This window comes from Scyliorhinus torazame, chromosome 1 (genome assembly GCF_047496885.1).
Source record: "Scyliorhinus torazame isolate Kashiwa2021f chromosome 1, sScyTor2.1, whole genome shotgun sequence".
NCBI classification, from domain to species: Eukaryota; Metazoa; Chordata; class Chondrichthyes; order Carcharhiniformes; family Scyliorhinidae; genus Scyliorhinus; species Scyliorhinus torazame.
This window is the reverse complement of record NC_092707.1, coordinates 301,839,477-301,862,395: the sequence shown is the minus strand read 5'-3', so window position 1 is coordinate 301,862,395 and position 22,919 is coordinate 301,839,477. Positions and strand designations below refer to the sequence as shown.

Sequence of the window (22,919 nt, the reverse complement as noted above, 5' to 3'; positions counted from 1 at the left end):
CTGCCAGAACCTTCCACAAGAGGACTGGGGTGCAATGCTGCAAGAAGATGACGATCACTGGAGAGGTGCTGGAGGACTGGAGGGTAGCCAATGTGGTGCAATTATTCAAGAAGGGAGGAAGGGATAAAGCAGGGAACTACAGGCCAGTCAGTCTAACCTCAGTGGTGGGGAAACTATTGTAAGCAATTCCGAGAGACAGAATTAATCTGCATTTGGAGAGGCAGGGATTAATCAAGTCAGCATGATTTTGTTAAGGGCCAGTCATGTCTGACCAACTTGATTGAATTTTTAGAAGAGGTGGCCGGGTGTGCAGATGAAGGAAATACATTTGATGTTGTCTACTTGGACTTCAGCAAGGCTTTTGATAAGGTCCCAGATGGGAAACTGATAGCGAAGGGATTCAAGGAAATTTAGCAAATTGGATCCAGAATTGGCTGAGTGGCAGAAAGAAGAGGGTGATGGTTAAGGGGTGTTTTTCTGACTGGAAGCCTGTGTCCAGTGGCGTCCCGCAGGGATCATGGTCAGGGCCTTTGCTGTTTGTGGTTTATAGGAATGATTTAGATATGAATGTTGGAGGGTTAATCAGTAAGTCCAATGATGATACGAAAATTTGTGGGGTGGTATATCGTGAGGAGGATAGTCTTAGATTTCAGGAGGATACAGACGGGCTGGTCAGTGGCAAATGGAATTCAATCTGGATAAATGTGAGGTGATGCACTTAGGCAGGACAAACAAGGCAAGGGAATACATGATAAACGGCAAGACCCTGGGAAGCACCAAGGATCAGAAGGACCTTGGTGTACATGTACACTGGTCCCTTAAGGTAGCAGAGCAAGTGGATACAGTGGTTAAGAAGGCATACGGTATATCTGCCTTTATTAGCTAAGGCATAGAATTTAAGAGCATGGAGGTTACGCAGGAACTGTATAAAACATTGGTTAGGCCACAGAGTATTACATGCAATTGGATGGATTTTGTTTATTGTCACGTGTACCGAGGTACAGTGAAAAGTATTTTTCTGCGAGCAGTTCAACAGATCATTAAGTACATGAAAAGAAAAGGAAATAAAAGAAAATAAATAATAAGGTACACAATGTAACTAGTAACACCGGCATCGGGTGAAGCATACAGGGGTATAGTGTTAATGAGGTCAGTCCATAAGAGGGTCGTTTAGGAGTCTGGTAACAGTGGGGAAGAAGCTGTTTTTGAGTCTGTTCGTGCGTGTTCTCAGACTTCTGTATCTCCTGCCCGATGGAAGAAGTTGGATGAATGAGTAAGCCGGGTGGGAGGGATCTTTGATAATGCTGCCCGCTTTCCCCAGGCAGCGAGAGGTGTAGATGGAATCAATGGATGGGAGGCAGGTTTGTGTGATGGACTGGACACACGAGAATCCACATTACAGAAGGGATGTGATAGCACTTGAAAGGGGCAGATTTACCAGGATGTTGCCTGGGCTGGAGAGTTTTAGCAATGAGATTGGATAAACTGGGTTGTTTTTCTTGGAGCAGAGGAGACTGAGGAGGGGACATGATTGAAATGAATAAAATTATGAGGGGCATCGATAAAGTAGAAAAAGAAATTCCCCTTTGGTGAAGGGGAATAGATTTAAAGAAAGGGGCAGGAGGTTTAGAGGGGATGTGAGCAAAAGCTTTTTCACCCAGAGGGTGATGGGTGTCTGGAACACCTGAAAGGGGGGTGGAGGCAAAGACCCTCATAATATTTAAGAAGTATTTAGATGTGCACTTGCAACGCCAAGGCATATATGGCTATGGGCTAAGTGCTGGGAAACGGGATTGTCCAGCGCAGAAGCACACACCTCCAGAGGTGCTGTGGACCACTATGACTGTACGACCTCCTCCTTTCTGCCAGGGTAAGAGCTCCAGCACTTTGAAATTGCACAGAGTTTCACACTGCTTTTCTCACCTGATCCAGCACTCAGCAATTGTTCGGAAATTCCACCTGTGTCATTTTTGGGTAAAATTCCACCCACTGTTTTTGATCTGATGAAGCAAATGGGTTTTACAACCTGTCTGGTTCAGAGTGCTCTTTAACTAATTTAGATCTAACCCCCAAAACAAAAATATCTCTCTGGACTCCTTCTTGTAAGGTTTACAGAGATTGCAGGCGCGAGCTAACGGAATTCGTTCAAAGTGTTTTAGCGAGCAGGAAATGGCGCGAGTTTCCCGACAGCCGACCCGATGTGACCGTCACTGGTATCCAACGTTAATTAGGCCACTTAATGGAGCCCCAGGCGCTTCACGCCGCAAATGACTGTGCCGCCAGCTGATTTGCTCGGGCCACACTCGTGACAGCATCCCATTAAAGAGGGGGAGCAGCCATGCCACCGCACAGACCAGCTCCACGATTCAGAGATGGTGACCTGGAGTGTGACAAGACGGATCTCCACCCAGTACCCAACCTCCACCGAGCAGCATGGGTGAGCTGGCATCGGTCCCCTGCCACTGGTCTCGCCTACTAACCCCATGGGCCCCCCAATGACCCCACGCCTGCCTCCCCGTACCCCAGCACAATACCACCACCATGTGACCGAGCACTCCCAGGCATCCACTAGCACACCCCACCCATGACCAGCAAAGGTGCCCTCCCTGCCCCCATCATGCCTGTCCTGATGCATGAAGTGTGCGGTTCACGATGCCCCCTCTGTGTCCCTGCAGGAAAATTAGCCCACAGCAGACGGGAGAGGGCCCTGGCGGGCGGCGGGGTGCTGGACTTCAGCGTCCTGCTCCCGATGAGGGATGGCCGAAGACAAATCGGTCACTGATGTTGAGATTGGCCTGTGCCGCAGAGGTGAGTATCCACTGGCCCCCAGCCAGTAACCTGTCAACGTGAGTTATTCATGCCAGAATGATGATCCTTCCTTTCCACTGACCACATGTCCATTCTCCCGCTGGATCGCAATGTAGCGGTGCTGGCCTATCTGGCGTAGGCCGCTCTCCTGCTTCCCAAGACAACACCTCGGCGGAGAGCTCCGAGGTGCCACCATCATCGCGTCAAGGCCATCAACCCCACCCTCCAGCAGCGCAGAGGCACACACCTCCAGAGGTAATGTTAGTTGACAGGCTTCTGGGGCACAATCTGGTGAGCACCACACAAGTTGCAGATGCACATCAGGTGGAGGCAGGAACGTCCAGGTGAGGCAGCAGTCAGAGGTCTGCAGGATCCCCGGACCCGGCTGAGTCCCAGTCAGATGTCGAGCCTCTGGACCAGCCATCCCAGAGCTAATGCAATCGATATGGTGCGGCCGAGAGATTCAGAGGGGGATGTCAGCGACACTCTAGCGAGTCCATAGCCTATTGGAGGAGTCCCAAAGGCAATGGCACAGGAGATAGCGCTGGCAATACGTGGCACCAAGGCCTACAATGCTAGGCTGGCGACCACAGTGGAAACACTGGAGCATGACGTCAGCGGCATGAATGGTGGTGTCCAAGACATAGCTCAGTCAATGATGGCCATGGCTGAATTCCTCAACAGCATGACCGAGTCACTGGGGGACATGTCCCAGACGCAGGTGGACCTTTCCAAGGCACTGCAGAGCATATCCTAGCCCTGAGTGGGCATTGCCGAGGTGCTGCGGTGCATGTCCTAATTTCAGGTAGGCGACGCTGAGGCGCTCCTGAGCATGTCCTGGTCACTGAGGACTGTGTCCCAGACATAGGTGGACATTGGCGAGGCACTGCAGAGCACGGCCTGCACACAGAGGAGCATTGTTGAGGGCAGCGACACCATGGCGCGGACATTGGAGAGCCGCCTGGGCTGGCAGAGCCAGATGACGCAGCGGCAGATGGAGCCCAATCCAGCTACCCCTCTGTCCCAAGTTGATCCCCATGGCCCAGTGGGCACCGATCGGGAGGTGGGAGCGCTGGAGGCCGACCTGGAGCCCCCCCTACAGGGAGACGATGGCAGTCAAAAGCCCTCCCGAGTCTACCCCGAGCGTCTCGGAGTCAGCGTTCAGAACAGGGTGGCACGGCAGGCATGTGCCATCGGCAAGTCAACAGGGGCCCTCTGACACCAAGCCCTCCAGAGGATGCCTACCAAAGGCAGCAAAGGCCACAGGACATGATAGGCAGCAGGCTACCTCCACCTCTGATGTACATCCTGGGGAAGCACCTAGACGTAGCTGTAGAGCTCGGAGGGCGATGAAGATTAAGGGTCACCGAGAAGGGACTGGTGGTGGTGGGGGAGGGGGTTGCCACCATTGGTAGCTAGGGACAGTTGGGGTCACTATTGTACTTGTACACCATTAAACATGCGTTGCACTGGAGACATGTGAAGCCTCTGTCATGTTATTCTGCACTGTGGGCTGGTCTGCACCCCCCCTTCCCCATTTACCCTCCACCCTCCCTCAGGCTCCCTGCCACCCTTCCTCCCCCAAGGCAAACCATATGCAGGTGACGGTTGTGAGCGCGCATTCAGCAGACAGACAGGAATCAGGCTATGACATAGATTGAGAAGCATTAGAGCTCAGGTCATAGCAGGTTATCATCACCCTCCTGCCTTGTATATTGACCCGCTGACAGTGCCAGCAGAGGCCCATCACTCTGGAGTAATGTTATACAGACCCTGTGAGGGTGGAACAGGGTGATGCTGCGGTGTGAGGGTGGGGGGTCATAGGGTAGGAGGACGGTGTGGGAAGAGGAAAGGTGACTGACGAAGCTACGTCCTATGTGAAGCAGGCGAGAATGAGGGCCTCCCTGGTCCTCTGGGCATGCTGGACCCTCGCCACCACTGCATGTCCGCCATCCTCCAGCTGGTCCCGCGGTTCCACCATGAGTTCGTCCTCCAGTGCGTCCAGGTCCGGATCCTCCTTGTCCTCTTACTCCGAGGTGGCCGCATGTCCGCCCTCCTCCGCTGCTGTGCCCTGATGACCTGAACCGCAGAGTTGAGATTTTCAGCCAGAGTGCCATGTGAGTGTCCCTATAAGAAAGGTTTTGTCTCTTATCATGTGACTTGCAGCACATTGGGCTGTGGCTGTGAGGTCAGAGGGGGTTTCAGTTTCGGTCTGACTGCTTTGGAAAAGCAGAAGGAGAAAGGAGTGTTTTTCTCTGGTTTTCAGTTTAAAAGCTGTACCAGTAAAAACCACATTGGGCGTGGCAAACTGCCTTGGTAACTTTACTGATAGAGTTGCTTTCCGGAAGAAGTTTGAATCTGCTGGCTGGACCTGGATCAGAATTTCAGGAAAAGGACCAGTCCCATTCAAGTGTGAATCGTGTGCTGGGCCACGCCCTTGAAAAGGGGTTTTATTGAATTGGATTTTGTTACTGAATTGGAACAGCTAAGGGGGAATTCATTAAGGGTTATACATAGATTACTGTAACTGTGTGGTGTCTTTATGTTTGTAATTGATAAAAGTTCTTGCTGTGTTTTTATCTATTTATATATATATATGTTAACTACATTCTTTGAATAAACCTTGTTTTGATCAAAGTGTCTCGGAAGTCTGATAAATCACACCTGCAGTGAAGATTTTTGTGCTCATCCTAGCCAAATTCAACATAAAGGTTGTAGGTCAGGTGAACTTCATAATACACTTTGGAGTTTCTAAGCCCTGGCCCATAATAAGAGCAACATTTTCGTTAGCAGCCATCATCCATCATTGCACACAGCATGGCCCGCTCAATAGCAACTGCGCCACTGAAAGCTGTGACTCACCCCATTCACTCCAGCTGCCATGAACAAACGAGGATTTAAGCATTTTATCAACTCTTTCTTGTAGAGACACCAGCCAAACACTTCTCAGGACATAGCACAAGCTACGTACATCAAGGAAAGACAAATACGAAATGTGGACTAGAATGAAAAGACAGACTAAAAGAGCCGGAGCTCGCGAAAATGCAGCCACTCCCGTGCACACATCACATGACCCCTGAAAATGGTAATTTTAGTAATATAGTTGTACGGAAGAGTACTGTAGAATAGTGTTAAAATAAATACTGGGACTGTGGTTTCTTAACAAAATGGTTTCCCTCTCTGTCCCAAGCTTAGGGGTAACAAAGACAAAACATAATCAATTGTGTTCAAGAGAATGTTCTCCAGGTCACATAGCTCCTTTAGGCACAGGCCTTCAGGTAGACAGAAAAGTCACTTCAGACAGCTGAGAGTGTTGGCTTTGGCCTAATATTTTGTTTAGCTCCACATGATTGAGAACTGAAGAAACTGACAATATCATGCTGCTTTCTTCCATTCTTTTGCCCAATTCAAGACTGTTTAACCAACTATGAATTTTTCCTGTCTATTTAACATATGTATCGTATCTAAATTCTTAATAAACTGCTTTAAATGACAATTTATGTTGCAACCTGTTTTGAGTCATGTGTGTTTTCAGGACCCATGGGCGGGATTTAGCGGCCTCGTTAGCCATGGGTGCAAATCCCGCCATGGCAGCTAAACTTCGCAAGGAGGGCACAAACCTGATTGGCATGAATTAGAATCAATTACCATATATTTAGCATGATTAATGTCACATCTTTAGCCCTCATTGAATCGTCAAACCCACCAGGCATGACATCATGCCAACGCAAATTACTTCTGCTTTTTAAAAACAGGAACCAGGTGCCATGACCTCCGAGAGGGAGGAAGGAGGAGAGCACTACTCTCTCCACTTAGCACTAGAGTGTCCAAGGGGACAGAGTTCACTGGCCAGCTCCCGAGAGGGTGGAGGAGGTCGGAACCTCGTGTTGGAGCAAGGGGTGGGTGAATTTGGGGGGTATTAGGGCGTGTGAGAGAAAGAGGAGGGCAGCTATCGGGGGAATAAGGCTGCATTCGCAGGGTGGGGTGGATGTTGCCGTTGGTGCGGGTAGTCCTAAAGTCTGCTGTCTGACTTTTTTAAGTGGGCTTCTGGTGCTGTGTACGTCTGCTGACTGTGTTGTTTGTGGTGAATGTAGGAATTTCAGATGTATTGTATTGTAGGTATTTGGTGCAGTAAGGGTTAAAAGCCCGGGTTAGTGTGTGTGTGACTGCTACAGTAGTGTTTTTAAAACACCTGCAGCGGAATTCTCCGTCGGCGGGATCCTCCAGTTTGCAGGCAGCGCACCCACGCCCACGGGTTTCTCGCTGGATTGGGGTGGCCACAATAGGAAACACCATTTGCTGGCTATGGGAACGGAGAATCCCGCTGCCGGTGGGGACGCGCTGCGCAGGAAAACGCGGCTGGCGAACTGGAAAATCTCGCCACTGGTTTGCAAGACCGCTAGGCTTTTTGGGAGCCAGAACTGCAATCAAAGCATTGTAAAAGTTTGGGCTAATGGAATTTTGTTTATGTTAAGAGGGTTCCCTGTGGAGTAGTTAATTAGAAACATTGTGTTCAGTTCAGTGAGATGATGCAGTTAATGGGAGGACCCAGGAGTTGAAGCAATAAGGTGTTGAGGCTCAGTTTTAGTTTGTGTCTGGAAGACAAGCTGAGAAGTTTGAAAAGAAATACAGCCAGAGATTCTGCACTGTCTTGACATTGTTGAGGTCTATCTTTTCAAACAGTCTCAAAAGTGGTGGAGTGATCACAACCTCTGTGGTAGTTATCCAGGAGACTTAAATGTTGAGGCAAAACAGCAATGAGGGCCTCGGTTCTACGATTTTCGGGTATATTTCATGAACCGGCATGGGAGCGGTGGTGTTTTACAACCGTAAAATCGGAGCAAAACAGCTGGGGGCTGTTTGCTGGGGGCTAGCTTGCACGCAGCGTAGAGCACACGCCTCTAGCTGCTGATGCAGCTGGAGAATTGCCGGGTCTGTGGCCGCGCCTGGCAGTGGCCTGCAGCGCCCGTGCTGTACAACATGGCGCTGGCCACATGCGGACCCGGCCTGCCAAATAGTGCCCCCCTATTGGCCAGACTCGCGACCCCTGGATCACCCCCAACAGTGCCCCCAGCCCCTGCCAACGTCCACCCTGCCCGCGGATCGGCTCTCCCCCGACTGTGGCGGCGCTGGACTGAGTCCGCAGCCGTCACGCCGAGTTCCCTACAACAAATAGCATGAGAGAACCACGCCAACGGGAACTTGGCCGGTCGGGGACGGAGCATCGGGGGGAGGGCCTCAGGTAACATCCTGAAGCCATTGATACGGCGTGCTGCATACTCATGTGCCCTTCATGGAGCTGTCGGGCAATATGTGCCGTCGAAGACTTTGCCTCACGAGGGAGACTGACTGTGTTTCACCTGTGCCATGCCCTTGAGGACTTGACGCCACATGGCAGAGGAGGACACCTACACCCTGTGGCCAGGAAGGACATGGCAGTCTTCAACATCTATGCCATGGGGTCCTTCCAGGGCTCCACGGGTGCCATGTGTGGAATATCACAGTCCTCCACCCATAGGTGCATCCTTGTGGTCATTGATGTACTTTTCACCAGGGCTCTAGACTACTTACATTTTTACCTGGACCAGGCCCAGCAGGACAAGAGGGATATGGGCTTTGGGAACATAGCTGGTTTGCCAGAGGTGCAGGGGGCGATCGATTGCACCCATGTCGCTCTCCGTGCACTGTGGCACCAGGGAGTCTCCTTCATCAACTGGAAGGGATTCCACTCCCTCAATGTGCAGCTGGTGGGTGACCACCAGATGCACTTCATGCAAGTGTATGCTTGTTTTCCAGTAAGTGTGTATGATAGCTACACCTTTGGCCAGTCGCAGGGCCCTGGAAACTTCGAGGGACACACGAGGCTCAGGGATGGTTCATTGGGCTCATTCCCTCGGGTCATAGCATCATAAAATCCCTACAGTGCAGAAGGAGGCCATTCGACCCAATCAAGCCTGCACGCACTGACCCTCTGAAAGAGCACCTTACCTGGGCGCACAACTCCATCCTATCTCCGTAAACTCACCCAACCTTTGGACACTAAGAGGCAATTTAGTATGGACAATCCATCTAACCTGCACATCTTTGGACTGTGGAGGAAACCGGAGCACCTGGAGGAAACGCCACACAGTCACCCAAGGCCGGAATCAAACCTGCTGTGCTGGCCCACGTGTCTGATGATGCCAGTGTGGAGGCCACAGACCTTGTGGAGGCCAGGTACAATGAGGCTCACAGTGCCACCTGATCTGCTATCGAGCGGTGCATCAGCCTGGTACAGATGAGATTCCACTATCTCAACAGGTCTTGTGGGGCCCTCCAATACTGACCCCAGAAGGTCCCAAGCATTGTCGTGGACTGATGGACTTATGGACTGATCTGATCTCTTCACACATCTTCACCCGATGCCTGCGTCTATATATTTACATTGTGTATTTTCTGTTTGCTCTATTATGTATTTTCTTTTCACGTACAGAATGATCTGTTTGAGCTGCACGCGGAACAATACTTTTCACTGTACCTCGGTACACTTGACAATAAACCAATCCAATCCAGAACTCAATGCTGTGCTCACAAGGCTATAAAGTGCCTAATCAATAGATGAAAATGCCACTCCTGAGATTTACATTGAGCCTCACTAGAGCTATGTAGTCAGCCAAGAAAGGAAAGGCCAGCATGAGGGCAAGATGGAGAATTAAGATGGCAGACCATCAAAAGCTCAGGGTCATGCTTGTGGACTGAATGAAGATGTCTTGCCAAGCAGTCCCCAAGCTGTGTTTTGGTCTCTCCAGTGTAGCAGGGATTACATTTTGAGAGGCGAATAGCGTATGCTAGATTGAAATAAGTACACTTAAAACCCTGCTTCATGTGGAAGGAATGTTTGGGGCCTTGGACAGTGAGGAAAGAGGCGCTAAAAAGGAAGGTGTTACATGCCCTATGTTTGCATGTAAAGGTGCTGTGGGAAGGGGACAGAGGATTGGCGTGACTGAGGAATGGACCAGACTATCACGGAAAGAATGGTCCCTTCAGAATGCCGAAAGAGAAATTGGGGGGGATTCTCCGTCCCGCCAGCCCCGTTTTCTTGCACGGCACACCCCCATTGGCAACGAGATTCTCCACTCCCACAGCCTGCCAATGGGGTTTCCCGTTCTCACCCCCCCCCAAACCGTTGGGAAACCCACGGGTGTGGGTGCGCTGCCGGCGAAGCTGAGGATCCCGCAGGATGTGTTTGGTGGGGGGTAACGTGCTGGAGGTGGCAGAAATGGTAATGATCCATTGAATACAGAGGTTGGTGGGGTGGGTGGAATTTGAGGACAATCCTATTATGGTTATGGAAATGGGTTACAGCAGAAGTGTGGGAAATGTGGCAGACATGGTCGAAGACCCTATCAACGGTGGGGGAGAATCCTTGCTTGAAGAAAGACAATTTGCAGGATTTTCCGTCGACGGGATCCTCCGCTTCGCCGACAGCACACCCACGTCCACGGGTTTCCTGATGGCGTGGGGTGGTTACAATGGGAAACCCCATTGGCCGGCTGCGGGAACGGAGAATCCCACTTCCAGCTGGGGCATGCCGCGCCGGAAAACAGGGCTGGTGGGACGAGAATCCTGCTCGATGTCTCGGTAGCGCTGTTGTGGAAGAAATGATGGAGATGGAGGAACTGGGAGAAAATGTCCCATTTACTTTTGCTCAATTCTGTGATAAATCACCATGAACAGTTGCAATGCTCAGGTATTTCGGGGGAGAGAACACCTGCACTTTTGTGTCTTGCAATAATTAACAAAGTTGCTTTGAAGGCAGTGGCAGCGAAATTAGGGGTCAACTTGAAAGTAGGTTTTTAAAAGGCAGGGGTTGATGAAGTATTGGTACAGTTGGTGAGGAAAAGGTGATCACAATACTACTCAAGTTGAGTCAGCTAGGGTTCAATTGCATATGAAACATCTTGAGCTGCAGTCAGCAATGAATTCCAATAAGAAAGAGAGAGAAAGAGAAAAATTGGAATAAGAAAAAATAGAAAAAGAAAGAAATTGGAAAGAAGGGAGTTTCAAAGAGAAAACAAAGCAAGGAAATTTGCAATGGACAGAGAAAAACTTTAACTATTTCAATAGGGGGTGGTTCATCATTTTCCTATTGGTGGTGTGGATTTTTTATGAAGATCTAGAGGACTCAGGCTGAGAGTAATGGCTTTTGAAAGGCGCTGAAATTTCTGACCTGCCATGGCAGGGGGAAGTGAGCCTGCTGAAGAGTTGGGTGTAAATTTGGACGTATTGCTCCACATTTGCCAGAAGTGTGGTGCACAGTGAAAGGGACTGCATGACATTTCTCGATTGAGTTAGTTAGTTAATGCAAAAATGCCTTTTCTTTAGTTTGGTACATTAGTTGCCTATTAATTAATGATCTATGTTGATTTTTGTTTGTTTGTTACAATAAAAGTTTTAAAAAGCGAAATCTCCTCCTTCAGTTATTTCTGCTGTTCCTCTGAAAAATGAATCTCTTTGTAAAAGTTATCAATTTCTAAGTGAATTGTAACAATACATTTGCATAAATGATCACCCTAAACAATATAATCATCGACTTCCGGGTGCGGCGATGACCAGCTAAGTCGCACGTTTCGGCAGCTCCCGTTGGAACGGACTTTTGGGCTCTTGATAGGAGCCCCAACGGCAATTTTTAACGGCCAAAATCACTGTGCGGTGAAATAGAAGGGAATCCCCCCGGATATATATGGAAAAAGGAGAGGATAGCGGCTGGATTGCAGTGGATCCTTTGGAGCAGCGGCAAGGAAGGGAAGCTCGAAGCAAGATGGCGTGGGAAGGTGGCCGTTTGGTATGGGGCCTGGACCAACAAGAATTCCTGCGGCGCTGTGTGGAAGAGCTGAAGAAGGAGGTGTTGGCCCCGATGCTACAGGCGATTGAAGGGCTAAAGGAGGCGCAGAGGACCCAGAAGCTGGAGCTTCGGGTCGCGAAGGCAAAGGCTGCTGAAAATGAAGATGAAATACAGGGCCTGGTGGTGAAGACAGAGACGCACGAGGCACAGCACAAAAGGTGTGTGGAGAGGTTGGAAGCCCTGGAGAATAATTCGAGGAGGAAGAATTTAAGAGTCCTGGGTCTTCCGGAAGGCGCAGAGGGAGCGGACGTCGGGGCATTTGTGAGCACGATGCTTCACTCGCTAATGGAATCGGAGGCCCCGACGGGCCCTTTGGAGGTGGAGGGAGCTTATCGAGTTCTGGCGCGAAGACCAAAGGCTGGAGAAATACCTCGAGCCATCGTGGTGAGGTTTCACCGCTACAATGACAGAGAGATGGTCCTAAGATGGGCAAAGAAAACTCGGAACTGTAGGTGGGAGAACGCGGTGATCCGCGTATACCAGGATTGGAGTGCGGAGGTGGCGAGAAGGAGGGCAAGTTTCAATCGGGCTAAGGCGGTGCTTCACAAAAAGAAGGTTAAATTTGGAATGTTGCAACTGGCGAGACTGTGGGTCACACACAAAGGGATGCACCACTACTTTGAGACGGCAGAAGAGGCGTGGGCATTCATTGTGGACGAGAAGCTGGAATAGTCTGGCGAGAGAAAGAGCTTCTGGGATAAAGTGGTGGGGTGATTATGTGGGGCGAGGAAGGGGAAGGGGGGGATGATTTTTTAATTTGTTAATTTTTCAATTCTGTAACTTTTCTCTCTTCCCCTCGTGGGGGGGGGGGGGGGGAGGATGAGGAACTGTGGGCGCCGGTGGGAAGGAAAGGGGAAGGAGAAGGGAACTGCGCCATTAGGGGCGGGGCCGAGTGGGAAACGCGGGCTTTGCTCCCACGCTATGGTAATTATGGCAGGAACAGGGGCGCAGGAAGGAGGGGGCCTCGCACAGTGAGGGGCTGAGGGCAAACGGGGAAGCCGAGGTCAGCCAGAGTTCGCTGACTTCTGGGAGCAACATGGGGGGTGTAACTACGCTAGAGGGGGATCTAGCGGAGGGGGGGGGGAGTTAACTGGGTTGCTGCTGCTAAGGGGAAGGGGGAGCTGTTATGGGGCGGGGTGGTCGAGACAGGAGGGCACCGTCGGTGGGATATACGGGTACGTGGGAACCGGGGGAGGAGCTGGGTTAAAAAAGGGGATGGCTAGTCGACAAGGGGGGGTGAAGAGCCCCCCAACCCGGCTGATCACGTGGAACGTGAGAGGGCTGAATGGGCCGATTAAAAGGGCACGGGTACTCGCACACCTAAAGAAATTAAAGGCAGATGTGGCTATGTTGCAGGAGGCGCACCTGAAACTGACAGACCAGATCAGACTATGTAGAGGATGGGTGGGGCAGGTGTTTCATTCGGGTTTAGATACGAAGCATAGGGGGGTGGCTATTTTAGTGGGGAAACGGGAACTGTTTGAGGCAAAGACCATAGTGGCGGACAGTGGGGGTAGATACGTGATGGTGAGTGGCAGATTGCAAGGGGAGGCGGTGGTTCTGGTGAACGTATACGCCCCGAACTGGGATGATGCAAACTTCATGAGGCGTATGTTGGGGCGTATCCCGGACCTGGAGGCGGGAAAGTTGGTAATGAGGGGAGACTTCAATATGGTGCTTGATCCAGGGCTGGACCGGTCGAGGTCCAGGACCGGGAGGAGGCCGGCAGCGGCCAAGGTGCTTAAGGACTTCATGGAGCAGATGGGAGGAGTAGACCCCTCGAGATTTATTAGGCCTAGGAGTAAGGAGTTCTCATTTTTCTCCCATGTTCACAAGGCATATTCACGGATAGACTTTTTTGTCCTGGGAAGGGCACTGATTCCGAAGGTGACAGGGACAGAGTGTACGGCCATAGCCATCTCGGACCACGCTCCACATTGGGTAGATCTGGAGGTAGGAGAGGAAAAAGAACAGCACCCACTCTGGAGAATGGATATGGGCTTATTGGCGGATGAGGGGGTATGTCTAAGGGTGAGGGGGTGTATCAAAAGATACTTGGAGCTTAATGACAACGGAGAGGTTCAGGTGGGAGTGGTCTGGGAGGCGTTGAAGGCGGTGGTCAGAGGGGAACTGATATCCATAAGGGCACATAAAGGGAAGCAAGAGAGTAAAGAAAGGGCGCGATTGTTGAGAGAACTTCTGAGGGTGGACAGGCAATATGCAGAGGCACCGGAGGAGGGACTGTACAGGGAAAGACAAAGGTTACATGTGGAATTTGACCTGCTGACCACGGGTAAGGCAGAGGCACAGTGGAGGAGGGCACAGGGTGTACAGTATGAGTATGGAGAGAAGGCGAGTCGGCTACTGGCCCAACAATTGAGGAAGAGGGGAGCGGCGAGGGAGATAGGTGGGGTGAGAGATGAGGAGGGAGAGATGGAACGGGGAGCGGAGAGAGTGAACGGGGTGTTCAAGGCATTCTATGAGAGGTTGTATAAGGCTCAGCCCCCGGAAGGGAAGGAGGGAATGATGCATTTCCTGGATCAGCTGGAATTCCCGAAGGTGGAGGAGCAGGAGAGGGCGGGACTGGGAGCACGGATTGAGGTGGAGGAGGTGGTAAAGGGGATTGGGAGCATGCAGGCGGGGAAGGCCCCGGGACCGGATGGGTTCCCGGTGGAATTTTATGGGAAGTATGTGGACCTACTGGCCCCGCTTTTGACGAGAACCTTTAATGAGGCCAGGGAAAGGGGGAAGTTGCCCCCGACTATGTCGGAGGCGACGATATAGTTACTTTTGAAGAAGGAAAAAGACCCGCTGCAGTGTGGGTCCTACAGGCCCATTTCCCTTTTGAACGTAGATGCTAAGCTCCTGGCCAAGGTGATGGCGACGAGGATAGAGGATTGTGTCCCGGGGGTGGTCCACGAGGATCAAACTGGGTTCGTTAAGGGGAGACAGCTGAACACGAACATACGGAGGCTGCTAGGGATGATGATGATGCCCCCACCAGAGGGGGAGGCGGAGATAGTGGTGGCGATGGACGCCAAGAAAGCATTCAACAGAGTGGAGTGGGACTACCTTTGGGAAGTGTTGAGGAGATTTGGTTTTGGAGAAGGGTTTATTGGATGGGTACAGCTGCTATATAGGGCCCCGGTGGCAAGTGTGATCACGAACAGGCAGAGGTCTGACTACTTCCGTCTTTATAGAGGGACGAGGCAGGGGTGTCCCCTGTCTCCGTTACTGTTTGCATTGGCAATTGAGCCCCTGGCCATAGCACTGAGGGGCTCCAGGAAGTGGAACGGAGTACTCAGGGGAGGAGAAGAACACTGGGTATCATTGTATGCAGATGATTTATTGCTGTATGTTGCGGACCCAGTGGAGGGGATGCTTGAGATAATGCAGACACTCAGGGAGTTTGGGGAATTCTCGGGGTACAAATTGAATATGGGGAAGAGTGAGTTGTTTGTGGTGCATCCGGGGGAGCAGAGCAGGGGAATAGATGATTTACCGCTGAGGAAGGTAACAAGAGATTTCCGGTACTTAGGGATTCAGATAGCCAGGAGTTGGGGAACCTTACATAGGCTTAATCTAACACGATTGGTGGAACAGATGGAGGAGGAATTTAAGAGATGGGACATGGTGCCCCTGTCACTGGTGGGTCGGGTGCAGGCGGTCAAAATGGTAGTCCTCCCGAGATTCCTTTTTGTGTTTCAGTGCCTCCCGGTGATGGTCACGAAGGCTTTTTTCAAGAAAATCGAGAAAAGTGTCATGAGTTTTGTGTGGGCTGGGAAGACCCCGAGAGTGAGGAGGGTTTTTTTGCAGCGTAGCAGGGATAGGGGGGGACTGGCACTACCGAGCTTAAGTGAGTACTACTGGGCCGCCAATATCTCAATGGTGTGTAAGTGGATGGGAGAAGGGGAGGGAGCGGCATGGAAGAGATTGGAGATGGCGTCCTGCAAAGGAACCAGCCTACAAGCACTGGTGACGGCGCCGTTGCCGTTCTCCCCGAAGAAATACACCCAAGTCCAGTGGTGGTGGCAACACTGAAAATTTGGGGGCAGTGGATACGGCATAGGGGAATGATGGGAGCCTCGGTGCGGTCCCCGATAAGAAATAACCATAGGTTTGTCCCGGGGAGAATAAATGGGGGATTTAGAGCATGACAGAGAGCTGGGATTGTGCAACTGAGGGATCTGTTTTTAGACAGGACGTTTGCGAGTCTGGGAGCGCTGACGGAAAAATATGGGTTGCCCCAAGGGAATGCATTTCGGTACATGCAACTGAGGGCTTTTGCGAGGCAACAGGTGAGGGAATTCCCGCAGCTCCCGACGCAGGAGATTCAGGATAGAGTGATATTGGGGGCATGGGTGGGGGATGGTAGGGTGTCGGATATATACAGGGAAATGAGAGACGAGGGGGAGATCATGGTGGATGAGCTGAAGGGAAAATGGGAAGAAGAGCTGGGGGAAGAGATTGAAGAGGGGCTGTGGGCAGATGCCCTAAGTAGCGTAAACTCTTAGCCTGATACAATTCAAGGTTTTGCACAGGGCGCATATGACCGGAGCAAGGCTCAGTAAATTTTTCGGGGTAGAGGATAGGTGTGGGAGATGTTCGAGAAGCCCAGCAAACCACACCCACATGTTTTGGTCATGCCCGGCACTGCAGGGGTTCTGGGTGGGGGTGGCGAATGTGCTTTCGAAGGTGGTGGGGGTCCGGGTCGAGCCAGGCTGGGGGTTGGCTATATTTGGGGTTGCAGAAGAGCCGGGAGTGCAGGAGGCGAGAGAGGCTGATGTTTTGGCCTTTGCGTCCCTAGTAGCCCGGCGAAGGATATTGCTTATGTGGAAGGAAGCCAAACCCCCGGGCGTGGAGACCTGGATAAATGACATGGCAGGGTTTATAAAACTAGAACGGATAAATTTTGCACTAAGGGGTTTGGCTCAAGGGTTCACCAGGCGGTGGCAACCGTTCATTAAATGGGAAGGTAACAGCAGCTACCCAGGGGGGGTGGGGGGGAGGGCTCGGGTGGGTCCTCAGGGGTGTTTTTGTATAGATATTTGTACTTGGTTATGTATATTGGATTGTTTGATTTTATTATTTGGGAGAGTTATTATTTTTGTTATGGCAGTTGCCATTTAGTTTATATATTATTTATTTACTTGTTAAAAACGGTCACTGTTATTTATATTGTTTTATTGTTATAAAAAGGGAAAAACCTTTGTACTGTTTTGTTTGGCCGAAAAATTTGAATAAAATATATTTTTAAAAAAACAATGTAATCATCAAATAAAATATACAAATCACTTACTTGGACACATCCAGCAGAAAATCATTCATTTCACTCTGCCTGGCAAGACCTCTGGAAATCTGAAAGAGGAATTTTCATAGCAGGGCAATATTATAAAGGACTCAATGAGTTCAATTAAGTGTGTGTACATCTGTGTGCGTGAGTGGATTTTTAAGCTAGCGGATGAAGGGTTTTGATAGGGGGAATAAATAGGAAAAAACATTTTCTCCTGGCAGGTGGGCCAATAACCAGAGGACACAGATTTAAAGTAACTTGCAAAAGAACTAGAGGGGAGACGAGGAGATATTTTTGCACAAGGTTTCCCTGGAAATTGAAAAAGGCTGATGTTGGCCGGGAAAAGTGGCATTGAAGCAGCCCACTGCAATGGCGGCTTTCTCCGCTGTATAGTCTGGGGATTTGAAAAAAAGCTTCAAGAGGTGGTCCCACAATGTATCGCTGGTGGGCAGCCTCTGATTCACCCGCCCCATCAGTAACTTACTCAGCCGAGGATCAAGGCGTCATTTTTAAAGGCCACCCCAGCGCAGAGAACGTAAAGGAGTTCAACCTGAAAGCTCTGCACGTGGCACTGCTTGGATACTGTCCCTGGCACTGCCCAGGCTTAACCCTCTTCCCCCCTGAGTGCTGCCCCTGGCACTGCCCAGGCTTCACTCTCTCCCCGCTGAGGGCTGTGCCAGGCACTGCTTGGATACTGCCCCTGGCACTGCCCAGTGTTGCACCTGAGCTCTCCTGGGAGATCTGCTCGTCAGGTGCACGCTTTGGGAGACCAGTCGTGATTCATGTCGTTGTGTCGTCATACCGACGTGAATGGATTTTCTGACAGGGGAGGGATTATTCAAGTGCGGGGACTGATAATTATATGATAATATATTCAAATGATGTTCCCAATATTCAATGTCAGGAAACTCACCCAGTCACTAATGCGGGGGTTGGGAACAATTGCATTGTGTATTTACGCCAACATAAAACGCGACTGAAGTTCTCGCAATATTTTCTACTCCCATCGCCAAACCCAGCAGCCGTGAGCAGGAATGGAAAATCCCGCCATTGAGTTATGATTGTGAATACATTGCTTGAAAAAGTGGAGAAAGCTAATTGAATAGTAACTTATAAAATTGAATTAGACATGGACTGTAACTAGAAAAAAGCCGGGCTACGAGGGACGCAAAGGCCACGACATCGGCCTCTTTCGCCTCCTGCACTCCCGGCTCTTCCGCAACTCCAAATAGAGCTAACCCCCAGCCTGGTTTGACCCGGGCCTTCACCACCTGCAAAATCACTCCCGTCACTCCATTCGTCAAAGGAGGAAGAGCCTGTGAGTGAGACTATTTTGCAAGCTCTTTAGAGGGTCAGCAGAGGTACGATGGATTGAATGGTCTACTTCCATGCTCTATGATTCTGAAATGAGGCAACAATGAAGCAGATTGCGTTTTCTGGATATCGCCAAGTTTCTTGAAGTTTTGGTCCAGCTTCACCCATCTAGGCAGCTGGAATGCATTTAATCACCTACCTAGTTTGTGCCTTTCAGGTTGTGGATAGGCTTTAAGGAATTGGGCATGATCTACTCCTCATAGAATAACCAGTCTCTTGACCTAGACACACTAAGTGACACAGCATTTATGTAACTGCTCCTTTCTAGGATGTTGATGATCAGGGACTCAGCAAATATAACACCATTAAATTTTATTTTTTTAAAAATATATTTAATTGAAATTTTTTTCCCCTGAGCAACATTTTTCCCGCTTACAAAACAAACGAGACGATAACAATAACAAAACAGAAATTTTTTAACTTTTTAACAATAATAATAATAATAATATACAAGTAACAAAACCTCGTACTCTATTGACCTATACTCAACTAAGCCTCCTCCCCCCCCCCCCCCCTCCCCCTGGGTTGCTGCTGCTGGTCATCTGTCTTCCCTCTAACGTTCCCCTAGGTAGTCGAGAAATGGCTGCCACCGCCTGGTGAACCCTTGAGCCGATCCTCTCAGGGCAAACTTTATCTGCTCCAGTTTAATAAACCACGCCATATCGTTTACCCAGGCCTCCAGTCCGGGGGGTTTCGCCTCCTTCCACATGAGTAGGATCCTGTGCCGGGCTACGAGGGACGCAAAGGCCACAACGTCGGCCTCTTTCGCCTCCTGCACTCCCGGCTCTTCCGCAACTCCAAATAGAGCTAACCCCCAGCCTGGTTTGACCCGGGCCTTCACCACCTGCAAAATCACTCCCGTCACTCCCTTCCAATACCCTTCCAGTGCCAGGCACACCCAAAACATATGTGCATGGTTTGCCGGGCTCCCGCCACACCTCCCACATTTGTCCTCCACTCCAAAGAACCTGCTCAATCTTGCCCCCGTTATGTGTGCTCTATGTAGCACCTTAAATTGAATCAGGCTAAGCCTGGCGCATGAGGAAGAGGAATTTACCCTGCTTAGGGCATCAGCCCACATACCCTCCTCTATCTCCTCCCCTAATTCTTCTTCCCATTTTCTTTTTAGTTCGCCCACCGACTCCTCCCCCTCTTCCCTCATCTCTCTATAAATCTCTGACACCTTGCCCTCTCCGACCCACACCCCTGAAAGCACCCTGTCCTGTATCCCCTGTGTCGGGAGCCGCGGAAATTCCCTCACCTGTTGTCTAGTAAACGCCCTCACCTGCATATATCTCAAGAAATTCCCCCGGGGTAACTTATACTTTTCCTCCAGTGCTCCCAAGCTCGCAAAAGTCCCATCTATGAATAAATCTCCCATCTTCCTAATTCCCAACTGGTACCAGCTCTGAAATCCTCCATCCATTCTTCCTGGGGCGAACCTATGGTTGTTCCTGATAGGGGACCCCACCAGGGCTCCCCGCACCCCTCTCTGTCGCCTCCACTGTCCCCATATGTTCAGTGTTGCCGCCACCACCGGGTTCGTGGTGTACTTTTTCGGTGAGAACGGTAGCGGCGCCGTCACCAGCGCCTCTAGACTCGTCCCTTTACAGGACCTTCTCTCCAGCCTTTTCCACGCCGCTCCCTCACCCTCCATCATCCATCTACGTATCATTGCCACATTGGCGGCCCAATAATAATCTCCCAAGTTCGGTAGTGCCAGTCCTCCTCTGTCCCTACTGCGCTGCAGGAACCCCCTCCTTACTCTCGGAACTTTCCCTGCCCACACAAAGCTCGTAATGCTCCTATCTATTTTATTAAAAAAGGTCCTGGTGATTAAAATAGGGAGACATTGAAATACAAATAAGAACCTCGGGAGGACCATCATCTTAATTGCTTGCACCCTGCCCGCCAGCGATAAAGGCTGCATGTCCCACCTCTTAAAGTCCTCCTCCATTTGTTCTACCAGCCGTGTCAGATTAAGTCTGTGCAAGGTTCCCCAGCTCCTAGCGATCTGAATCCCCAAGTATCGGAAGTTTCTTTCCACTTTCCTTAGCGGTAAGCCTTCTATCTCTCTACTCTGGTCCCCTGGATGTATCACATATAATTCACTCTTCCCCATGTTTAACCTATACCCCGAAAATTCCCCGAACCTCCTCAAGATTCGCATAACCTCTATCATCCCCCCCGCTGGGTCCGACACGTATAGCAATAGGTCATCCGCGTATAACGAGACTCGGTGTTCTTCTCCCCCTCTAGTCACCCCTCTCCATTTCCTGGAGTCTCTCAACGCCATGGCCAGAGGTTCAATTGCCAACGCAAACAACAATGGAGACAGCGGGCATCCCTGTCTTGTTCCCCTATATAACCGGAAATACTCCGATCTATGTCGACCTGTAACTACGCTTGCCGTTGGTGCCCCATAAAGTAGTCTAACCCAGCGAATAAACTCGTTCCCAAACCCAAACCTCCTTAACACTTCCCATAAATACTCCCACTCCACCCTATCAAATGCCTTCTCTGCGTCCATTGCCGCCACTATCTCTGCCTCCCCCTCCACTGAGGGCATCATTATCACCCCTAATAGCCGTCGCACGTTAACATTCAATTGTCTCCTTTTTACGAACCCTGTCTGGTCTTCGTGCACCACCCCTGGGACACCGTCCTCTATCCTCGATGCCAGCACCTTTGCTAGCAGTTTGGCGTCCACGTTCAATAGTGAAATAGGTCTATAAGACCCACACTGCATCGGATCTTTGTCCCTCTTCAAAATTAGCGATATCGTCGCCTCCGACATTGTCGGGGGTAGTGTCCCCCCTTCCCTGGCCTCATTGAACGTCCTCGCCAACAACGGGGCCAACAAGTCCACATATTTTCTGTAGAATTCCACCGGGAACCCGTCCGGCCCCGGGGCCTTCCCTGCTTGCATGCTTCCCAGTCCCTTAATAACCTCGTCCACCTCAATCGGCGCCCCCAGGCCTGCCACCGCCTGCTCCTCCACTTTCGGGAACCTCAATTGGTCCAGGAACTGCCACATCCCCTCCTCTCCCTCTGGGGGCTGAGACCTATACAGTTCTTCATAAAAGGTCTTAAACACCTCATTTATCTTTCCTGCCCTTCGCAGTGTCTCCCCTTTCATCCCTAATTCCTCCTATCTCCCTCGCTGCTGCCCTCTTTCGCAGTTGGTGCGCCAACAGGCGACTAGCCTTTTCCCCATATTCATACCTCCTCCCCTGTGCCTTCCTCCACAGTACCTCCGCCTTTCTGGTGGTCAGAAGGTCAAACTCGGTCTGGAGTCGTCTCCTCTCCCTGTACAGCTCCTCCTCCGGGGTCTATGCAAATTCCCTGTCCACCCTTAAAATCTCCCCCAGCAATCTATCCCTTTCCTTGGCCTCTGTTTTCCTTTTGTGGGCCCCAATAGAAATCAGCTCTCCTCTGACCACCGCTTTTAGTGCTTCCCAGACCACTCCCACAGGGACCTCGCCGTCGTCATTGACCTCCAGGTATCTCTCGATACACCCCCTCACTCTTGCACACACTCCCTCATCCTCCATCAGTCCCACATCTAATCGCCAGAATGTTCTCTGCTCCCTGTCCTCTCCTACTTCCAGGTCCACCCAATGTGGGGCATGATCCGAAACCGCTATGGCTGAGTATTCAGCTTCTTCCACCCTAGAGATCAACGACCTTCCTAAAACAAAAAAATCTATCCGGGAGTACACTTTATGGACGTGGGAGAAGAAGGAATACTCCCTAGCCCTGGGTCTAAGAAATCGCCATGGATCCACTCCCCCCATTTGGTCCATAAACCCCTTAAGTACCTTGGCCGCTGCCGGCCTTCTTCCAGTCCTTGAGCTGGATCTATCTAGCCCCGGGTCCAGCACCGTATTGAAGTCCCCTCCTAAAATCAAATTTCCTGCCTCCAGGTCCGGAATACGCCCCAGCATCCGTCTCATGAACCCCGCATCGTCCCAATTTGGGGCATACACTTTAATAACACCATTAAATATCGAGGGAAGATGGTTGAGCTTACTTGTCCACGACCAGATGTGGCGGGGCTGAAGAGCTTTGACCTGGTCTGTTAGACAGAGTGTAGCTTAGCTCTGTCTACAGCATGCTGCTTAGCATGTGTGTAATCCTGTGCTGTAGTTTCACCACGTTGCCACCTCGCTTTCTGTCTGACACTGGACTTAGCATTTTTTTCCACATCCCTTATTGAATCAGGGTTCATCCCTTGCTGTGATGCTCAAGTAGACTAAGGGATAGGCTGAACCATAGGGTTACAGGTTGGCCATACAATTCTATTGCTGTGATGGCTAACAGCATCTCAAGAATGACCTGGAGGGACTTGGGAGAATTAAAGGAGCTTTTTAAAAAAAAATATGTTTATTCAGAATACCGGCCTCTTTCGCCTCCTGCACTCCCGGCTCGTCCGTCACTCCAAATAGTGCTAGCCCCCAACTTGGCTTGACCTGGACTTTCACCACCTTAGACATAGTCGTCGCAACACCCCTCCCTTTTCTTTTTTTTTGTTACGGGGGGGGGAGGTTGTTTGAATGG

The 22,919-nt window shown here is 50.7% G+C and overlaps 1 protein-coding gene across 2 annotated transcripts in view; it reads right to left on the bottom strand.

Moving 5' to 3' along the window:
- Positions 1–22,919, bottom strand: part of pde10a (phosphodiesterase 10A) — a 1,307,205-nt gene that overhangs the window by 618,408 nt on the left and 665,878 nt on the right. For both annotated transcript variants that reach the window (XM_072507750.1, XM_072507751.1), the window contains one exon: positions 16,992–17,050. In XM_072507750.1, the coding sequence (XP_072363851.1) occupies positions 16,992–17,050 (59 nt within the window). The remainder of the gene's footprint in view (positions 1–16,991; positions 17,051–22,919) is intronic.